This window comes from Chinchilla lanigera, unplaced genomic scaffold (assembly GCF_000276665.1).
Source record: "Chinchilla lanigera isolate Chin_1 unplaced genomic scaffold, ChiLan1.0 scaffold00044, whole genome shotgun sequence".
NCBI classification, from domain to species: domain Eukaryota; kingdom Metazoa; phylum Chordata; class Mammalia; order Rodentia; family Chinchillidae; genus Chinchilla; species Chinchilla lanigera.
In genome coordinates this window covers 7,800,733-7,820,108 of record NW_004955445.1, presented here as the reverse complement: position 1 = coordinate 7,820,108, position 19,376 = coordinate 7,800,733, and the positions used below count along the sequence as shown (strand labels likewise).

Sequence of the window (19,376 nt, the reverse complement as noted above, 5' to 3'; positions counted from 1 at the left end):
AGGATTGGGATGACATGGTCCTATGACTCCATATAACGCGCCAGGCCCAGAGGTAGGTGGTTTAAACTGGCCTGCAGGAAGGAAATCTCATCCTTCTCATGGAAACGCTTCCACAACCACAACTTTTAGAGCTGACTGGGGCTGCTGGTTGAAAATACAGATTCCTGGGCCTCGCCTGGGGGCCCTTGCTGGAAGGGAGATCCAGCAGCCCGCACTGTTCACACTTCCCAGGAGATTGTCAGGCATCACGGGAATTTGTGCTCCGCTGAGTTCAGCCCGAGCAGGATTTCCCCATACACTGGGAAATACAGAAAACCATCCCGCGACCCCATCTGTTCATTCCTGCCCAAACCAAAAGCTTGCGTTTCAGACGGAGAGGTTACCCTAAGAAAGAGCAGTGTGTGGGCTGTCCCCAGCAGCCTGGAGAATTGTGAAGCTCTAAATTTCATGAAAAAAAGGCGGGTGGACATCTGACTGGAGCCCAGGGACTAGAAAGGGAGCCTGCTGCCCTCCGCCCATGCCCCAACTGGGAACCCTACAGCTAGGACCCTGGCGCAGCAGGAAAGATGCAACACTACCTCAAGGTCACTCAAGTCACTCAGTCAGGTCTACAGTCGAACCCAAAATCCACCCTGGCCTCGTAAACCCACGCCCTGTGGGCGGGGCTCCCAGGGGTCGCCTAGGCAACGGGAGCGCGCCACGCCCAAGCCAGGAGCTCGGGAGGGGAGCGGGCAGCGTGTGCAGCCAGCGGTCTCGCGGGGGTAAGGCCACTACCCCAGCCAGCCTCTGACCCCGCCCCGCGGAAGTTCTTGCCGACATTTACGAGTGATGATTGGTTCTGCAGCTATAGGGGCGGAGCCTGCGGCAGGAGGGGTGAGTACTTCCGCTTGCCGGGTTGACATGAAGCAGCAGCGGCGGCTAGGGCGGCGGTAGCGGCGAGAGTCGCGGCTTGGAAGGGGCCTCGGGGCTCAGCGCGAGACGCGGCCTAGAGCGACAGGCGGTGTAGCTGGCCGAGGAGGGGGCGCGGCGCCGCCCTGGCCCGTCATGGAAATGGAAAAGGAGTTCGAGCAGATCGACAAGACCGGGAGCTGGGCGGCCATTTACCAGGTGCGGGAGCGCCCCGGAGCGCGGCAGGCCCTTCGCTTAGGCCGCGGGAACCTTCTCCTCCGACCCCCGGTCCCTCATCGCCGCGGGGTCCCGTTCTGCGTCTCGGCCCTGCGGCCTGGGGTTCTGTCCGACAGCGGCACAGGCCGACCCCCATCTCTCTTTGTCCCCTCGGTGAGCCTGCGTCTCGCCCGGGCTTCGCAGCCCCCTCCGATCCCCCAGCTACCGCACCCCCGCCGGCCCGGTGACCTCTCGGCCCCGTGGGCCGCCGTCTACCTGCCCGGCGTGAGTCCCTCACCCCGCCCCGCCCCCTCCCGTCCACCCTTTGTCCCCTGGGGTTGCTTTAACACCCCCACCACTTCCTTTTCTGGAGCGGACCACCTCTGCCTCCCTTCCTTTGTCTCCCTGGGGGAAAGGCCTGCCCCCCCACCTTCCTTCACATTTCCTTTCCCCTAGTCTCGGTGTGCGGCGAATCCCCGGGATGACAGTCCCCTTCCCCCTTCCTGTTCATTCATTTATTGGCCATCAGCTGGCTTGCCGGTTCCGTGCTAGGCACCGGGGATAGTGTTTGTTGAGCAGGACAGGCAAGATCCGACCTCGGTGGAGCTTGGGGTTGAATGAGGCTGTGGAACCCAGAAGCAAGTCATTTCAGATGGTGACAAGTGTTGTGAAAAGAACAACACCCTGCCGCCGTGGAGTGTGGCAGCACGGAGAGCCTGCAGCCTGAGAGAAGGGGCAGAGGAGAGGTCCGCCAGAGAGACATTTGCTCTGTGCGCTGATGAGGAGGAGCAGCAGACCTTGACATTATCAGGCCCAGGAGACTTCCAGCGAGGCTTGCAGGACCCACTCCACCCGGGGCCAGAATACTACTCTTTCAGGCCGAGAGTAGGGTCGGCTAACGTTTAACCCTTTCTGAAGTGGCATCTTCCCCCAGTGAACATCTTATCCTTTGGTCATGGCTCAGATGCTGGTATCTTCTCAGACCTCCTCTACTTGTGGGTTTTAATGGTTCATAAAAGTTAGCAAGGTAAGGTTTCTCATAGATTTATAAAAACAGATTGAAAGGGGCTGGGGATTTAGCTCAGCGGCAAAGCACTTGCCTGGCAAGCGCAAGGTCATGAGTTCGGTTCCCGGTCCCGGAGAAAAACCAAAAACCAAAAAACAAAAAAAAAACAAAAAACAGATTGAAAGCACGAAGAGGTCTTCCTTCACAAGCAGACAGATCATCTAAAGAAACTATGTACTCCTGATTAAATGCCATTGTGGGGGTTGTGAGGCTTAACCAGAACCACACTCGCTCAGTATTTTAAATAAGCAAGGTACAAAATAGATTTTTGTTATCTCCTACCTCTTTTGTCTGTAACTCACTATTATTTGTCTATTTGTTTTCCTGAGAAACTATTTTGTAGACAATAATATGTAAAATGATAACCATTGATAATTTCCTACCATTTTGTCTGTAATTTGCTAAGTCCCCCCTATTATTATGTTATCCTTCTTTTATTCTTTAAAATAAAAAAAAAATAGATTTTTGTTAATTGTGTAAAAGGAGAAGGTAGTTTCTTAGTTTTCAGCTTGTAGGCTCAAAAGGCAGATTGTGAGATCCATCAACTGTAGTATTAAAATCTATTTTGAGCCTCACTTAAAAGAGGAAAAAGCTTTAGGCAGTTCTTTGGTATGCTGGACTTTTTTTGGCAGCCTTAATTTCAAGTATATTTAACAGGATTCTTAATACTTGGGCTGTAATGAATATTAACTTCTGGTAGACTAACGTTTATAACTGTACTCTGTGTAAGCATGATTGATCAATATATAAAAATTTGTATTCCATGTCTGATCTCTGCAAATTAATTGAATGAGCTCCACCAGTGACTGAGAATATGTAGACAAATTCTCTGCATCAGATCTAATGCAATAGATCCCAGAGTGGCTTTCCATAATTGCTGGTCTAAAGTGTTGGAGTTAATTGTGAAATACTCCATAACTTGAGGGTGCATTCAGGGGAATCTTTTATACTGAAACTCACTGTGTTGGTAACAAATCCATTTTATTTTTTAAAATTTGACTTCCTACAGTTTTAGGTCAGACTGGCCTGACCTGACACCCAAAGCATTGTGAAAACTGTGTTAAGAATGCTACCAGCATGAAACTATTGATCTTCAATTAATTCCCCTCATTGTTCTTAAATTTCTCCACATTTAAATCCCACAAGTAATGAAGACAGCCTCCCCCAGTGGATTGCCAGATTCCTGGAGGTGGTTTCTTTTGATCTTAAATATTGTCACTGTGGGTTTTCTTCACCTCTAAAGTGCAAATATTTTCATATTCTAAAATCAAAATCAGAAGCTCCTTTTAAATTAAAAAGTGGTTCTTTATCTTAACAACTGTGGCATGTTTAAAAACATAGAACTCAAATGACCTTGAGAGAATGCAAGATGGTTAATTTTCCAAGACATGTCGGTTTACCAAAGAAATGTGTCTGCTGTTGGTTAGAAAATGGAAGTTGAAAAAAATTAATATTTTATAGCATATAATGAGGGCAATCTTAGGCAAAGTCATATTTTGAGTCATATAGTCAAAAAAAACTATATTTTGTGCAGAGGAGATGGTGTAGTCCGTTGGACTTAGGAAAATAATATGTAACTTTTGCTTAAAACTTTATGAACTAGGCAGTATAGTTTCTGAGTCAAACTTTTCTAATTAGGGCAGAAAGATGCTCATACTTGGAAATAAATGGGAAAAGGACGAAGGGTGAAGTGGTGTTGAGTGCTGATGAAGGTGGCAGCTTCGGAAACAAAGGTTTCAGGCAAAGATTCTTTGCCGGCTCAATTTGATAAAGTGAGCGCAATCATGTTTTAAATCTTTAATGCTAATAAATCGCATAATGCTAACAGGCATTTAGGTCTATCAAAAGTCTGCTTTGATAGCATCTGTAGATGGCTTTAAACATCGTTCTCTTGCATTTAAATGACTTACAGTCATCTGATTTGAAAGTGGAAGTGGTACCGTATTCAGTGAGCCTCGTGCTTGAATTAGTCTTTCTGTGCAAAGGAGAGAGCTCAGATAGGGCAAAGGCACTGGTTTTTTATGATGAGAGAAGAGCTGGAATGAATGGAAAGATAGATGCTACGCTGCCCTCCGTTTGTGGTTTAAGAGGGCCTGGGTCAGGTGTTTTGCTCTTTTTTCTCATCTCTAGTCTTTGATGCTCTGTCACAGCTCACTACTTTTCGGTGTGAATGATTTGATTGTTTCAGATAAAGGAGATTGCCACAGTGGCTTGTGACTTGAAGGCCAGATTTTATTCCATGTTAGAGGCAAGCTTTGTAAAATGAACCACTCTTCCAACTGACATTTGTTTTTATAGCTGCCTTCATTATGAAATACCATCTGATGCCTGATGGGGTTGAAACCATGTTATAACAGTAACGCACTAAAATTCCTTACTGGCATATACAGCTGATGTTGTTATATTCCAAGAAGGCCAGTATTAAGACTTCCCAATGATGTTTATTTAAACAGAGTTCTCTTCAGAGGAAAAAAAAAACTATATTTTGTGCAGAGGAGAAAGATCTATGCACTATGACTCACTTCACTTTAAAAAAAAATGATAAACGGAAATGACATGGGGAGATCGGGAAGTTCTAGTCATCTTGAGTGACCCATTAGCTCTAAATATTCTTGTGTAGTCCTGGTTTGAGTGAACTAAATTTAGGTGTCTGATCGTGACTTTCAAAAGGTGTAAAGGCCTTTGTAATTGTTCGTACAAAATTGATAAATTACCGGGGAGCATAACTAAAAAACTGTGTTGGGAAGAACTTACTGCTATCATTATTTGACATCTCTAGGGTGTTTATAGTTAATTAGTACATCATATGGTTCTAAAAAGTTAGCTGGCAGTTAATGGTAAATAGATAAAAGAAATGGTTTTTAGCTGCTAATGACCAACCCATTGCATTTTCATTTTAGTATGAATAGCTCCTCAAAACATTTAAAAAAAAATCTGATATTGAATAATGTAACTAATTGAATATGTACTGAATTTTGTGATAGAAATGAATATGAGGGGCCGGGGATATAGCTCAGTGGCACAAGCACCTGCCTGGCAAGCGCAAGGTCCTGAGTTTGATTCCCGGTACCCCCCACCCCCACCAAAAAAAAGAAATGAATATGAAATTTTCCTATGGAGATTTTTCTGACTTGAACTGCTAAATGAACTGCCTTTTCTTTGTTCCTCTTTTTTCCTTTCCTTCTTTGAGAGGATCTGATCTTTTCTGATCTTTCTGGTTGCAGAATCTCTTTGGCAATTTTTGTTCTATGCTGTGCTTTTAACTGCAGTGCTTTTAACTGCAGATACTTTTTCTGAGGCCTTCCCAAGCCCAAGTATATTTTGCGTAACTTGGCTTTCTTCCCTACAGTGTTTATGTTAATCCATTCCCAGTACTAACCAGTACTGGCAAATAGACTGGGCATGTTCTTTGTGCTACCCATGTTTGGGAAACTTGGAGTTCTACCTGAGTCGTTGTTTTCTGTGTGGTGTGATTTGGCACCGGCCATTCTATGTACAAATTTTGAGTACCCAGCAGTGCCGGGGACTTAAGAGTAGTTCTTGATTCCTTCTAATGTCTTTCATCTGTTGGTTACTATGGCATCCACCCAGTGGAATAGTTTGTCCAGTTTTGCCTGTAAGACGGCAAAGAGACTGCAGAAATGAGTGAAACTGGTTACCTGTTCGTCTGGTCCCTCAGCAGTCTTGATCCACTTTCCCCCTCTGCTATGTATTTCGTCACATTATCGCTAGAATACTTGTTTTGAAAACAGACCCGAGCCTCTCACTCCTCTGTGCAGCTCCTCTTAATACTTTCATGATTGCTCCTTCACATGGCAACAGGTTGCACTCGTCCACTTCCACAGAGCTCTTCAGGCACCTTTTTTTGGGGGGGGTACTGGGGATCAAACTCAGGACCTTGCACTTGCCAGGCAGGCACTTGTGCCGCTGAGCTATGTCCCCGGCGCTTATTCCAGTCTCACCACAGGGCCGTGCTCTCGGAGCACAGCCTCTTTCCTCCCTCCGTACCACTGCTCAGCACTGGTCTTGGGGGCCTGCCCCACTCCCTCTAGCTTGCACCGTCCAGCTCAGATGAGTGTCCTGTCCCAAGTGTTTGCACACAGCCTGATGCACGTGCTTTCCGGGGCCTTGGCCTTGTTATAACTGCTGCGTTCTGTCTCTGGTGCCCAGGCTTCCTGAGGTCACCTGTGCCATGATCATTTGCCATTGAGTCCTCTGCACCTGGCACCGCGAACGTTGGGATTGAATTTGTTAGCAGCACTTTGCTGGTCTGATTGTTTAATGCTGTATCAGACATGGTTCCCAGGTCCCATTGGAAGGGGACAGTGACCGAAACAAATGGATTAGCCCACATTGGTACCAGCAGTAGAGGCTACTCTGGGAGTGCTGGCCTGAGGAGGTCATTTCGTGTTAACTGCTGTGAGCCTTTGGATGAAAGGCTGGACGTCTTGTCCAGTTGATGCCATCAGTTTGTTTCATAGAAACATTGAATTTAATAACACATTTGTGTTCGGTGTGAGATGAAGTTATTCATAAGCAGCAGGAAGATGATATGCCTTTCTAAGTGTTGAATTACTCTGGCCTAATCACTCTTGACTTGTTCTCACAAGCCTTCTAGAGGGGCTTCATGTTTAGCTGGTTCATAAAGTATTTGATTGTGGGATAGAAAATATGGTTCTCCATAAAGTAACAACCCTTACAAAGTCTGTTTTGTTTGTTTGTTTTGTTTTCAAGCTATAACTGGTAAAGGCAAGCATTTTTTGGCTTTTGATCAGACCACCCTTAGGGCTAAGAAAAGAATGTAATCTGCTTTCTAATAAGTGAGCCAGATTGGGGTGCTGTGGCACATACTTGTACTCTCAGCTACTTAGGAGGCTGAGGCAGGAGGGTTGGGACTTTGAGGCTAGCCTAGACAGCATAGTGAAACTTGTCTCCACAAAACAAAAACAAAAACAATTTAAGAGACACATTAATGTCCTCAGTGTCTGGCTGTGAGTTGTAGTTTCAGCTTTAACCCTTGTTGTGCTGAATGGGTCTCTTCCTTTCCTTGGGCCCAGTCTCTTCATTTGTAAAAATGATCCTGGACTGACTGATCATTGAGTCTGAGTCAAGTAATAAAAGTTCTTACTGTACTCGCAAAGAGAATTGAATGTTCCTGATGTAATCCTTGTAAAAACTGCAGTGGTTACTCAGTTTTGTAAGGTGTAGGTAGGTACATTTAGGCTCAATGATTTATAGGCCTGCCAGTATAGTTAACAACTCAGAAGAATTGGGACTTTATGAACAAAGGGCATTAAACACTTTTAATAAGTGGCGTTTGTTTGATTTGTGATGTGGGAAAATGAATAGCCCTGGCACACGGTTGTGTTAGCAGTTTTCCTCTAACTAGCAATTGGGTGGTTTTCCTGTAACAGATAGAGGAACTGATTCTTGAGAATTTACGAAAGATTCAGCCCCAGCTAGATACTCAGAGTGGCTGCCCTTTATGTTGTAATTTTAGAAAGAAACCTACATCTGGCCTAGGCTTCATTTGAATAAGATGAGAGTTCATGCATCTGTTGTGTTTGAGGAGAAAGTACCTAAGTCTCCAGCACTTACAAATAATGCTGCACTTTATGTAGAAATGGTCTTCATAATTTACTAGCTGTTGCCTTCTTTTTTAGCGTGGCTTAAAGTAATCATGAGTATCTTGCTGATAGTTTGTAAATTTTGAATAAAAACTAGAAACAAGGCCACTTCACATGGAAGACCCCTTGTGCCCAAACAGCCAAAGAAAGGTTAAGGCCTCCAAAATGTATTGACCTTCAGCTGTGGTACAAGTCACACTGCATACAAATACTGCTGCTTATGATATTCATTCATATTCTCTCTCCCTCTTGCTCTCTCTCTCTCTCTCTTTCTCTCTCTCTCTCTGTCTCTCTCTCTCTCTGCTTCTGTTTCTCTGTCCCTGCCTCGACTCCCCTCCTCTCCTCTCCTCTCCTCTGCTCTCTTCTCCGCCTCTGTCTCTCTCGCTGTCTCTCTCTCATTTTGAATGTTTAGGATTGTACCAAGGCAGTGAGTAAAGTTTTAGGTACTCCATGCTACTTAGAATTAGTGCTTCAAGAAGTCAGCTTAGCCACTTGCTGAAGTACACTTTTGGGTCGAAGTGGTCTTGTGTCCCTGGTTCCTTCTCTTTTGCATCTGAGACCTAAGACCTGGTTTTTTGTTTTTTGTTTTCTTTCTTTTCTAGATAAAGAAGGAAAATCCGGGGCTGTAGTTGTGGCTTTTGTGGGTAAGCAGCACCACTTGCAAAGAGAAAATGAACATAGCTAAACTAGGTTTCCAGTTACATTTTTAAAATTTATTAGTTAGTGATTAGAGGATCATTGTTATCTCTGTTATGAAACATTTTTTGCTTGACTTTTTCTTTTCTTTCTTAATGGCTCTTATTGGCACATCTCTTCCTATGGAAGAATCTTATTTAAAATTGCCTTACTGATTTCTAGCGAACAGCTTTTTGTTTCTTATTCTTATGGAGACTGGTTAGTCAGAGGATTATATACTATTACAGAATTGCTTAGAGGAAAGCGAACATCAAGTCATTATTCCAATAGTTGGAATTCTCTTAAGAACATGAGTTACTTAAAAATGTCTAAGGATGAAATCACTTCTGAATATAACTTCACTCAATAAAACAAATAAGCAAGCTGGATTTAGTGTAATACGGTAAATGAGCTTTAAATTCCCTCAATGGTTGAACATTTGTCACTGTTATATTTATCCCTTCTACATTTTGTACTGCTTTACTATTCAAACAGTCGGAGCTTAGTTTGCTTCTGGAAGGATAAAGGCAAAATATGCCTTCTCTGAGTCATGAATATTTGTGTGGCTAAATTTTGCATGGAGATAAAGGACCTCTAAGAAGGCATCCAGTGATCTTTTTTCAGGGAGGATATTTTATTTTTGTTGTTGTTGTTGTCATCGTTTCCCATTTTTATCTGAACCCTGATATGAGTAGTGTTGTAACAGCTCCTTTGAGTTAAGAGCATTATTGTTGTCCTCCACTCGGGGACACTGACTGCCTCCCTGGTGCCAGGGTCTTTAGGGGCGACCCTGGAGCTGGGGTGAAGCCGATTGGTGCTTGTTTAGGAAGCTGCATTTAGTCACTTCAGGTTCACAGGCACAAAACCAAATTTCTGGGGCAGTCTCCAGTGTGCTAGCTGCTTTAAGCCACACCTGAGGGTCAGTGGGTCCTCATCTTTTTTGAACTTGAGAATACACATCTCCATGATGCTGGATCTTCCTGGACCCTTTATATAGTGATCATAGTATCATTTCTAAGCATTTCTAGATATTGCTTTGTGTCACGCGGGCAGCCTTTCTTGAATACCTCCTAGGAGTTGTTAGTGCCATTAGCAGCATTTATATAGTCTGTTCAACCACAGATACCTGCCCAAGTCTGCAACTTTCCCTTATTTTTCTGTCTACTACTGAGAACACTCTTGAAAGTTTGCATACCGACGGTGAAGTGTGAACAGTGGCATTTGGTAGGTCTGAACTCATCTTAACCACTTGCTTTCATCCTTTGTGAGTATGAATTTTTCCCAGAAAACTTATCACAGACTTATCAAACCAGTTACAATGCAGAGGGAATCACTGTAAAACAAACTGAAGTTTCACAAACCTAGTACCTTATTTTCATGCATGCGTATTTGTCAACTGAGCCTTTTTTTTTTTGTTCTTTTTTTAGTTTTTTGAGACAGAATCTTACTATGTAGTTCAGGCTGATCTTGAACTCACTTTGTAGCCCACGCTGGCCTCAGACTGTCAGCAATCCTGCTGCCTTGGCCTCTGGACTGCTGAAATTATTGGTGTGTGCCACCACACCAGCCTTTTTTTCTTTTTTAAGCTTTTTGCAATTTGTTCCGCTGCTTGAGGGTGACAAATTGTATGTTACCCAACAGACTTTGTTTGTTGAAGGACGTTGCTTTGAAAGTAGGAAATAAGTAGGCGAGTGTAGTGGCACAAGCTTGTAATCCCAGTACTCAGGAGGCTGAGATAGGAGATCTCAGCAGATCTCTCTGAGTTCGAGGCCAGCCTGAAATAAATAGTGAGACCTTGGCTTTAAAAAAAAAAAAAATAGGATATAGGTGCTGCATGCTTTGGTTTGCAGTAGGCTAGTGTTTTCCTAGCTGTCAGTGAGTGCAGCTAGAGAAGGGTGTTGGCCATCACTGGTGATGTTCTGTCTTCAGTTTGAGGAGTTGCTCTTCTAACTATGTAAGAACTAGATGGAATATGTTGTTTTATTTATGAAGCAAAACTGGGCTCTAACAGTTTCCCTTGAACTTTTCAAATTAGTAAAATGTCATCCTTCGTAATCTTTACATGCCAGGTCTGTTTCAGGGAGAAGCAACATGGCTGAAGTTAAAAGATTCAGCTGGCATCACATCACTTTAGTTTTGTAAATGCTTTTTAATGTTTGATTTTTGTAGGTTGATCGTAAGGAAATGATAAGTATGTTAGGTTATTTGTGGTTTGAACTAATTTTAGTCTCCTCTTCACAGCTCATTTTATGTCCTTTGCCATTAAAAATGCTTTCTAGAAAGACAGTTTTTGAATGTAGGTCATAATCTAGATCCTACCCTTGGCTACATTCCAAAAATTATTCTCTGTGTACTTTGAAAGTTGGACAGTTTGAAGCATGGTAACATTAATTTAAAATCATTGATTTCTTTGTTTGATGACACCTCTACTTTTCCAGCAAGTAAATTAGATTCTTTACAGAGGTTTGAAACTCTTGCTCTACCCTCTGTGATTGAAAGGACGTAGTAGATATTCCAGGGTTTAAAAAAGATGATGGCCCACCCTGCAAGGCTTTGTGTGGCTATGAACAGGCAGCCGTCCTTGGCCTCTCCCCTCAGATGATAGCGCATTTGGCGCTCAAGGGCAGTGGCCTGTGTCTTTCTCTGATACCGGTTAGCCTTACACACAACAGTAGTTGTCAAGGCTGTGGTCCCAGCTGCCTTAACCATTTCACTCTGAACAGTCTGTGACCGTGACCAGGGATGTGTGTGGTTGTGGACAAAGGTAGCTCAGGGAACCTGCGTTCAGATTCTGAGTCCACCCCTGCCTCTGTGGCCACTGTAGAATTTGCATGCCAGGTCTGTAAAGTGGAATGCTCAGGCCAGACCACCTGATAGCATAGCGTGGGTCTAATTTCTATGGGCATGGGAGGCGTCCCAAGAGTACAGTGACTTTTCTGGAAAAACTGGGGCTTCATGTCCTATTTGTGCTGGATTTGATATCATTGTATGGCTGTTCTGTGTTGTCACCTAAAATGGGACAAAACTTTAAAATTTCATTTTATCTCAAAACTTTCAGAACCCATAATTTTTTTCTTTATTTTATCAGTACACTTCTTTTTTTTTTTTTTTTTTTTTTTGGTACTGGGAATTGAACTCGGGACCTCAGTCTTGCCGGGCAGGTGCTTGTGCCGCTGAGCTATACCCCCAGCCCTATCCCCAGCCCTACTTCAGATATACATAGTGATCACATTCACCATAGGGAATTGGTACCTGTACGTGATACTCCTTGCTGCTTCTTTTTCCCATTCCTGTCCCCTCCCTTCGGCCCCGCTGGCCCCTCCACTCACAAGAGCTTTGTTTCCATTTCTTTCTTCTATTCTTTTTTTCCTTGTCCCTTCCTTCCTCCCCTCACCCCTTGTTCAAGAACCCACTGTTATGTCCTTAGAAATAATAAAATGTCCTTTGAGGCATAAATGAGATCCTACTATACCAGTACTAAGTGCTACATGGATGAATACAGTTCCCTTTGAAGTTCTTATGTCTATAGAGGATTGCTGGATTTTGAATTGGACCCAAATCTCTCATTCATGGGAGAATCACAGTCTGCTCTGTGCTCTACGCTTGTTCAGGATAAAACCCGCTAATAACTGACATTTATCCACTTCGGTTTTGTTCCCCAGGCCCTGTGTGAGGTGCTTTAGATGTGGTACCCTTCCCTTGGGCACCAGCGCTTGGTCTGTAATGGCAGGAAGTGTTTCAGGTCTCTGAGCCTCAGTGTGCTTGGCCATGTATCTGGTACCTGAATCTAGCTTTACCAGAAAAACAGTGTGGTGGTGCGGTCATGGCTCCAGCTTCAAGCGTGTGACTGAAGAGACCAGGGATCCTGGGTACGAAGAGGTAGTTTGCAGCTTTTGACCTCTGTTGAGTTTTCTAACCTCTTACGAATTGGCCACCGACAACCATAGTTTGCTTGGTGCACACAGTGTTCTTAAACAGAGAAGTTTAATTTTTTTTGCCGTAGTTTATAAATCAGGAGAAAGCACACATAAATCTGGATTCTGAAAATCACTGTGTGCCCAGGTTGGCAGCTGTCCTGTCTGCTGAGCCGAGGGGCCCGGCTCCTTCAGGTGGACGTGTCTGCACTCTTTGGTGGACCTCTTCCCACAATGGCTCACACTGTCCTTGTCTGTGCGTATTGTCGGGCCCTTGGAGGCATTCAGGTTTGCAGCCTCTACTCTAAGCTGTGTTCTGTCTTGAAACGTAATGTTAGCACTAGTTAGAAATAGCATGATGCTTAGCTTTGTTCCTGATGGATGTACCTTCATCACATGGAGTCAGAGCAGAGGGGTTAAGGGCTGGTGGCCTGAGGAAATGAAATGAATGCCCTTGACAGCAAAATCCAGGCTCAGCTCCCTGGCCAGGTGCTGCCCTCTTCTCTGCCCTTCCCCTTTTCCTCTTCATCCTCAGCCCTTTCTGCTATTTTGAGGAAGTTGGAAGCTACCACTTTTTTTTTCCACCTCGAGCAATTGAGTGTAACTATATTTTTGTCTTAGGTTCAGCTATTTCCATGAAGTATTTTTGATGACCAGCCTAGAAGTTATATTGGAGGAGTCCTATGAGAATTGAGAAAAAAGAATGCTTGTATGCTTACGCTGAGAAGTCTAAGAAATAATGTTTTTAATAATTCACATTGTGACTTGGTTAGGAATGATAGCATTTGTCATGTGTTTGATCTCATGATCAGATGGTTTATCTTTTCTACTAAGGGATGAAATAAATGACAACCATGATAAAAAGAAAACAAGTATATAGGCTGCAAGGAGTGTATACTAAGGGTGTATACACTAAAGAGTGTATACTCTTTAGCAACAAACATGCTAATTACGTAGTAGGGCTTGCTTTTCCTTTGATCCTTCCTGAACATCTGTTTTACCCTATAGAGGTATGCTGTGCATGACAAATTGAGACAAACAATAAAGATGATCCATTACTATTATAGGATAGTCAAGATCTCTGTCCTAAATTTTGTTCCTCCCCCAAAAGAGCTGAATCTAAAAGGACAAAAGCAGCCAGTGTTTGAGGACACTCGGGTCAAGCAGCAGATAATACTTGCTGCTACTCTAGCTACTTTCTGCTTTGTCATATAACATTAAAGTCAACAACCACAGACCCATTTCTCGGTGAAGATCTTCATCCATCTTTCTTCTGCTCTTCTTTTCTAGGTTGTAAGCTCCTTACTGCTGCAGCCCATTCATTCCGTATTCGGCAAACACACGAGCAGTGACTAAGTGCCAGACTTTCTGTCAGGCAGTGGGGGCAAGAGGTGAGCAAGACAGGGTTGGTGCTGCCCTTACGAGTGGAATAGGCCAGGTGGGAAAGTGGCTGAACAGAGAGAAGCCCACAGGTCGAGGCCCCAGGTGCCCCGGGGATATGGGAAGAAGAACCAAGGGAAGACTGGAAGGGGGCGAAACAGCTGGAGGAGATCTGAACAGGTGCCGCCTGAGCGTGGGCTGACGAGCAAGGGGCCACGAGTGCCTGTGTTCCCTGGTTTACTCCTCCTTGCCTTTCTGTGTTCGGGAGGTATGGGGTCCTATTTCACTTTCTCCCTCCTTGACCTAAATTTCTCACCTTCTAAATCTGTAGGTATATTCTCTTTCTCTGTATTTCCCCCATTCTCTGCTTTTTATTTGCTTCCTGTGCCGTGACTTCTCACCTTGGCTGTTGGAATGGCTCCTGGTCCCTTCTGAAGGGTGGCGTCATGGAGGTGGACCATAGCCCCGAGCCCAAATCACAGGGCATTGCACTTACAGGCAGGCAGTCCTGTGTTCATTGAGGTGCAAGCTTTTGTTCAAGTGTGTAAACACAAAAACTTCCGTCTGTAGCAAAAGCAGAAGTATATTTTAATATATAAAATTTAGATTTTCAAAAAGAATCTTGAAGGATGAGTCTGTCTCACTAAGAATATATTGAAAATGCGTGACCTAGCCCCTGGATCTACAGCTGACATTGTGAGAATAGAGGTCTCGTGTGTTTGTTGTGAATTGTATGGAAGATTTGTAATGATGTTGGCTGGCTTCTGTCATTCTGTGGTCTGTTTATTAGCAGCTCTCATTACACAGATGGCTTCATTTAATTCTTTCAGGTCAAGTGCCTTGTAAAATATGTTAAGTTTACTGATAATTATCTTTAAATGGCTGAGGAATCAGCCTTAATTTTAGTATTTTAACACTTCAGCTGGGATTACAAATTCTGAAACTTTTATGGTAACTTAAATGAAAAAGATCTTGACTAATTCTGAATGATTTACTGATTGCTGCTGTTTCCCATTCACATACTAAACTCTTCTTACCATAAAGAAGTAGTAAGAACTACGTATCTGCAGACAATAAACATGTACGAACATCTGTTCTTTTTTCCTTTTTAAAATTTTAGCTGTGCAGATTATGTATAGTAGTGTCTTTCTTTCTTTTTTGTGTGTGAAATTTTTTGAGACAGTTTAGCAAAGTCGTTAAATTACCCAGCCTGGGCTCAAACATGTGATCCTCCTGCCTCAGCCTCCCAGAGTACAGTGATTACAGTTGTATGCCACCACACTGGCTAGTACTATAGTTATTTTTTTTAAATAGTTGTCAATTACTTTAACTAGCCAGTTAAAGATCTGAAAAGGAAAAGTTTCCTTACAAATGGATAACAAAGTAGAATAAAAGGTGCTTGGATGACGCTTCATGGTCGGGAGATGATTTGGTGTTTTTTTGGTCTTCTGAGTTTATTTTGGAATCGCTTATGTGTTACTGAGTAGACGACATGGAACACACACAGCAGAAGTAGATGCATAGGGCAGAAAAACAGTAGTTCACACACCTCTTGATAGAATTACTACAATAAGGCCATTATGTAGCCAAAGTGTTGCAGAGGAGGCAGCTGCTTTTAAGAAGGGGCTATGTGTGCGTTTACAGAAGAGCAGACTCTGGGTAAGGCCCCTGCTCGTGGTTATGCTTTGCCGAGGAGACTGAAAACACGCCGGGTGGCGGGGGCAGATTTAGGGCTGAGTGTGCGTGTGTCTGCATCTTGGGATTCCATCAAGCTTTCCTCATCAGTACATTGCCGTATTGCGGAATTACTTAAGCACTTGCCTTGTTTGAAGCTACTTGTGCTGTAAATGGGCGCCTTTGCCCCACTCCCTACGCCTCTTGGCTTCCAGGCTCACAGCCTCTCCCTTTTCCAAGGCTGCTGTGGCGTCCTCGCCTCATCCCCTGGGAACTTCCTGTCCTCCTGCCTCTTCTGGCCCTGAAGAACTTGCCTTGAGAACTTGCCTGCCTTTCACATTTTGCTAACTCGGGCCTTCCGCCCTCCAACTGCAGCCTCCTGTGCTTCCGCGTTCTCTCACTTGGGTCCTTTCCCTCCGCTGGGTTGTCTCCTGCATCCAGACTTCCAGCTGTTTTGCCCTCCCCACCCGCCTAGGCCTCACTTTGCACCTTACACGGCTGCTTTAGATGCTGCCTCCCGAGCTCTTACCATCTGTGTCTGGCCAGCTCTAGTCCCGGACCAGCCATTCCCCTGCCTTTCTCTTTTAAGTCTCCTGAGAGCTGCTGGAGAAAATCTAGTTCTGCAGATTGAGTCCTGAGAAACCCAGTCTTCATCCACAGATGTCTCCTCTTCACTGTAATCATTGCCGTCTCCCTCAGCTTTGGACTGTCAGCTCTGAAGCTTACTGCCACCCTTCCGCTGCATTTCTGTCTGGGAAGGGAGTCTTTCGTCCTGTGTAGGGTACCCGTTCAATCTGGAGTCCATACCCTTTCCCACGTCACCTGCTCAAGGGTCCTGCTCTGCTGCTCACTGATGTTCTTTGGGATGTGTTCTTGGCCCTCCCTTTCTGTTACCAGTTTGCCTGAACCAATTCAGAGTTCTCAGCTTCCTCCAACCGAGACCGTCCCTGCCTGGTGCTCTGTAGGTATGTTCCTTCTTCAGCAGAGATTTTTAAAATCAATCAGGCCCGGTGCCCATTGTTGATCTTCCACAAGGAAGCTGGACTCCACTTTACCGGGCCCCTGAAATAATTTATGACAAGGTAGCTGTCAGCCTCCCCTTTGCTAAGCCGACTGATACTCTGCATCCTTATTGTAGTGCCATTCAACATGGTTACCTGTGTTTGCTTCTTGAATGTTCTCTTCCCTGGTTTCAATAACTCTCTTTGTCTCCCGCGTCTCTGGCAGGGAGCAGCAGTGGCCTTGAATTCAATGTGCACACACCCTTGCGGCCTGCAGAGGCTCTTGCGGTTCCTGGATGGTGCCACTGTCGATCAGGGCCTTGCGAGGGCTGCTGCTTCTGCTCGGAACACGTACCTTCCCCTGGCTAAAGCGTGTTCTTCCTTCCAGTCACGTCCTAGTCCCCACTTTGGGGTGCTTGCTCTGATCTCCCTTCCCTGCTGCAGGATAGGTGCCTCTTCTAGGTCCTCCCGGGCCCTCTTCTTTCCCCTCCACATCACAGTGTGATTGTGCGGTGATTGCCTGTTTGCTTACTGCCACGTAGTCTGCCTGGTCTTCTAAGAGGCAGGGCTGTGTCTTTTAGTGCCTGATATAGGGCCTGGCTTATGGGAAGTACCCGATAAGTAGCTTGTGAATGAACAGATGAGCTATGCTGTTTAGAAGGTTTGTAAATTGGAAACTGGTTAATAGGGAGGTTGTGAGTTTCTGGTTTTGTGTGAACTGTGTGTTAACTGACCCACCATCAATTTACAGTTCATTTCATTTTCTCTGTTTCCCTTTGCATTAGGTTTTTGGGTGTAGCCCCCCACCCCCTGTTGGATTATAAGCCTTCTCTAAGTGGGCACTTTCCCTGTGGTTTATTAGTCCCCTGTTCCAGTGTGCTGAGCAAATATGAGAGATGTCAGTAGTATGCAGTGGTCTCTTGCATCCAGACTTCATAGGTTTGGAACCCGGGACTGACCAATGCTGACAGGAAGTAGAGGGATTTCATCAAAACCAAGGAGCTGTCAACTCGCCGGAAGCTAGGCCTTCTCTAGCAAGGGCTTTTGTGGTTGCAGGGCGATCCTCTAGACAGTCAAGAGCTGGACGAGAATGGCAGGTGTGCACTTGGTCTCCACAGATCATTTTTCCCAAGTAATTCGCCTTTAGAGTTTCATTTGTTTGGAATTTTCTGAGATTTATATCTTGCCAGAAAGTTCCCAGCAAAAATTCTGGGCAGGTGAAGCATTTGCATCTGAAACTAAATCACTGTTTTTAACTTTTTTCTTAATATATTATCCTTGGCACAGCCCTGAGGATTGTTGTGTTATTTGTGGTTCTCAGCTCTCCCCCATCTCCTGGCTTTACGAAATGAGTGTTATTATTTCAGTGGCGAAGAGGAGGAGGAGAGGCATAAAAATAAACCTAAAAGCCGCTTCCTTGCCTAGGCAAGTCTGGCTTCACGGCTTGGAGCTGAACGACGTGCCTATTCTTGTGAAGAAGGGATATTTAGGGTTTGGCGTCTTGTTGCATTTGATTGATTTTTTTTTCAAGGCTTATTTTTTAACTGGAATTTTCGTATGAAGGTAATTCAAGTTAGAATAAAAGCGCTTAATTTTATAATTTGCAGAGCCTTCTTCCGTGCTTTTTCTAAATGGAATCCTGGGTGGATGGCTGAGGGCAAGGAGTGTTTTTCAGTGAGCTGAGGACCAGTGTGACCAGCGGTCACCGAGCCGACCTGGGCCCAAAGGGAATCCTTTGCTTCCTGGCCCAGCATCCTTTGCACCTTTGCATCCCTTCCGTGGCGCCTCTGAAGGCCTTTCGTCAGAGTGACTGAGTCTGAACAGAAAGACATCGCCTCTCCAGCCCACCGCACTACTGGGCCTCTCCGCCGTCTTGGTTAGGATGGCTGGGCATCCCCAGGGTTCGTGCAGTGTTTTTAAACATGCCTTTTAACAAGAATGAAGGCCAGGGGTAGAACAGGTGAGAACAAAGTAGAATTCAAGCTTTAAGAACAGGGCTGTTAGCAAGTCATAAAAGTTGTTGCAGACTGTCTGGGAAACAGTGAACACCGAGTTCCTCCTATCAGGCTCTGACAGACTTTTGGGAGCCCTTGCTGCATCTTGTGTGCTTCTGAGTTCCCACTCACAGGCATGCTCTTTGTCCTGCTTTCCCCCTTCCTGCTTGTTTCCTTACCACCCTCTTCTCCCATAACTGCCGTGACTACCGCTAGCAATTACGGACATGTGGGATCTTTGGGCTGCTTCCCTATAAGGATACAGGGCATGTGGTGTTGGCTATAGACGTGGTAACCAAACTCTGCGGGTTCTCCCCGTGTGTGCCTTGTGACGCTTGACTGACTGCAAGCTAGCAATAAGCTGCTTTGTCTGGTTTCTAATCTGTCGTAGTTACTTTCTATATCTGTGTTTAGGAGGATATCCGTACCCTGCCAATGCCAGTAGAGGACAGAGGATTGAAGCATGTGTGTGCTTAAGCGGGTCGGAGAGATGTTCGTAAACAGTGGAAAAACCACTTTCAATAGCCTGTAAAATAGAACAGGCTGTGTTCAGAAGTTTTTTGTTTGTTTTTAAATATCCTCTCCTAGTCTATTTTAAATAGACAGGCCTTGGATAAAAGCTGTGCCCAGTCTTGTGTGTCATGGGGAACCTGACTTATGAGGCTTAAAGTTGATTATTTACCGAGTGTCCCCTTAAATCTTACTTTGGTACGTTCACAGAATGATGTTCAGATGGACTTGTTTGATTGGCACAGGGTCAAAGTGGTAACCAAGCATGAAAGTACAGACAGTCCCTAATACACAAATGTGTCATGCTTCAGAAGCTTGAGAGTTGGTTGTTGGGGACTCCGGATACATTTTTCTGTAGAATCAATATTGTGAGTGGTGGTTATACTCCAAGCTAGTCCACAGAATCTGTAAAATTTGCAAAACATACCCAG

The 19,376-nt window shown here is 44.7% G+C and overlaps 1 protein-coding gene across 3 annotated transcripts in view; it reads left to right on the top strand.

The window, feature by feature from the left end:
• Nucleotides 1-879: 879 nt before the first annotated feature.
• Nucleotides 880-19,376, top strand: part of Ptpn1 (protein tyrosine phosphatase, non-receptor type 1) — a 64,917-nt gene continuing 46,420 nt past the window's right edge. For 2 of the 3 annotated variants that reach the window (XM_005392315.2, XM_005392314.2), the window contains exon 1: nucleotides 880-1,107. In XM_005392315.2, the coding sequence (XP_005392372.1) occupies nucleotides 1,045-1,107 (63 nt within the window). In that variant the 5' untranslated portion in view covers nucleotides 880-1,044. Of the gene's footprint in view, nucleotides 1,108-13,676; nucleotides 13,778-19,376 lie in introns of all 3 variants that reach the window. The other variant, XM_005392316.2, reaches the window with a different exon arrangement.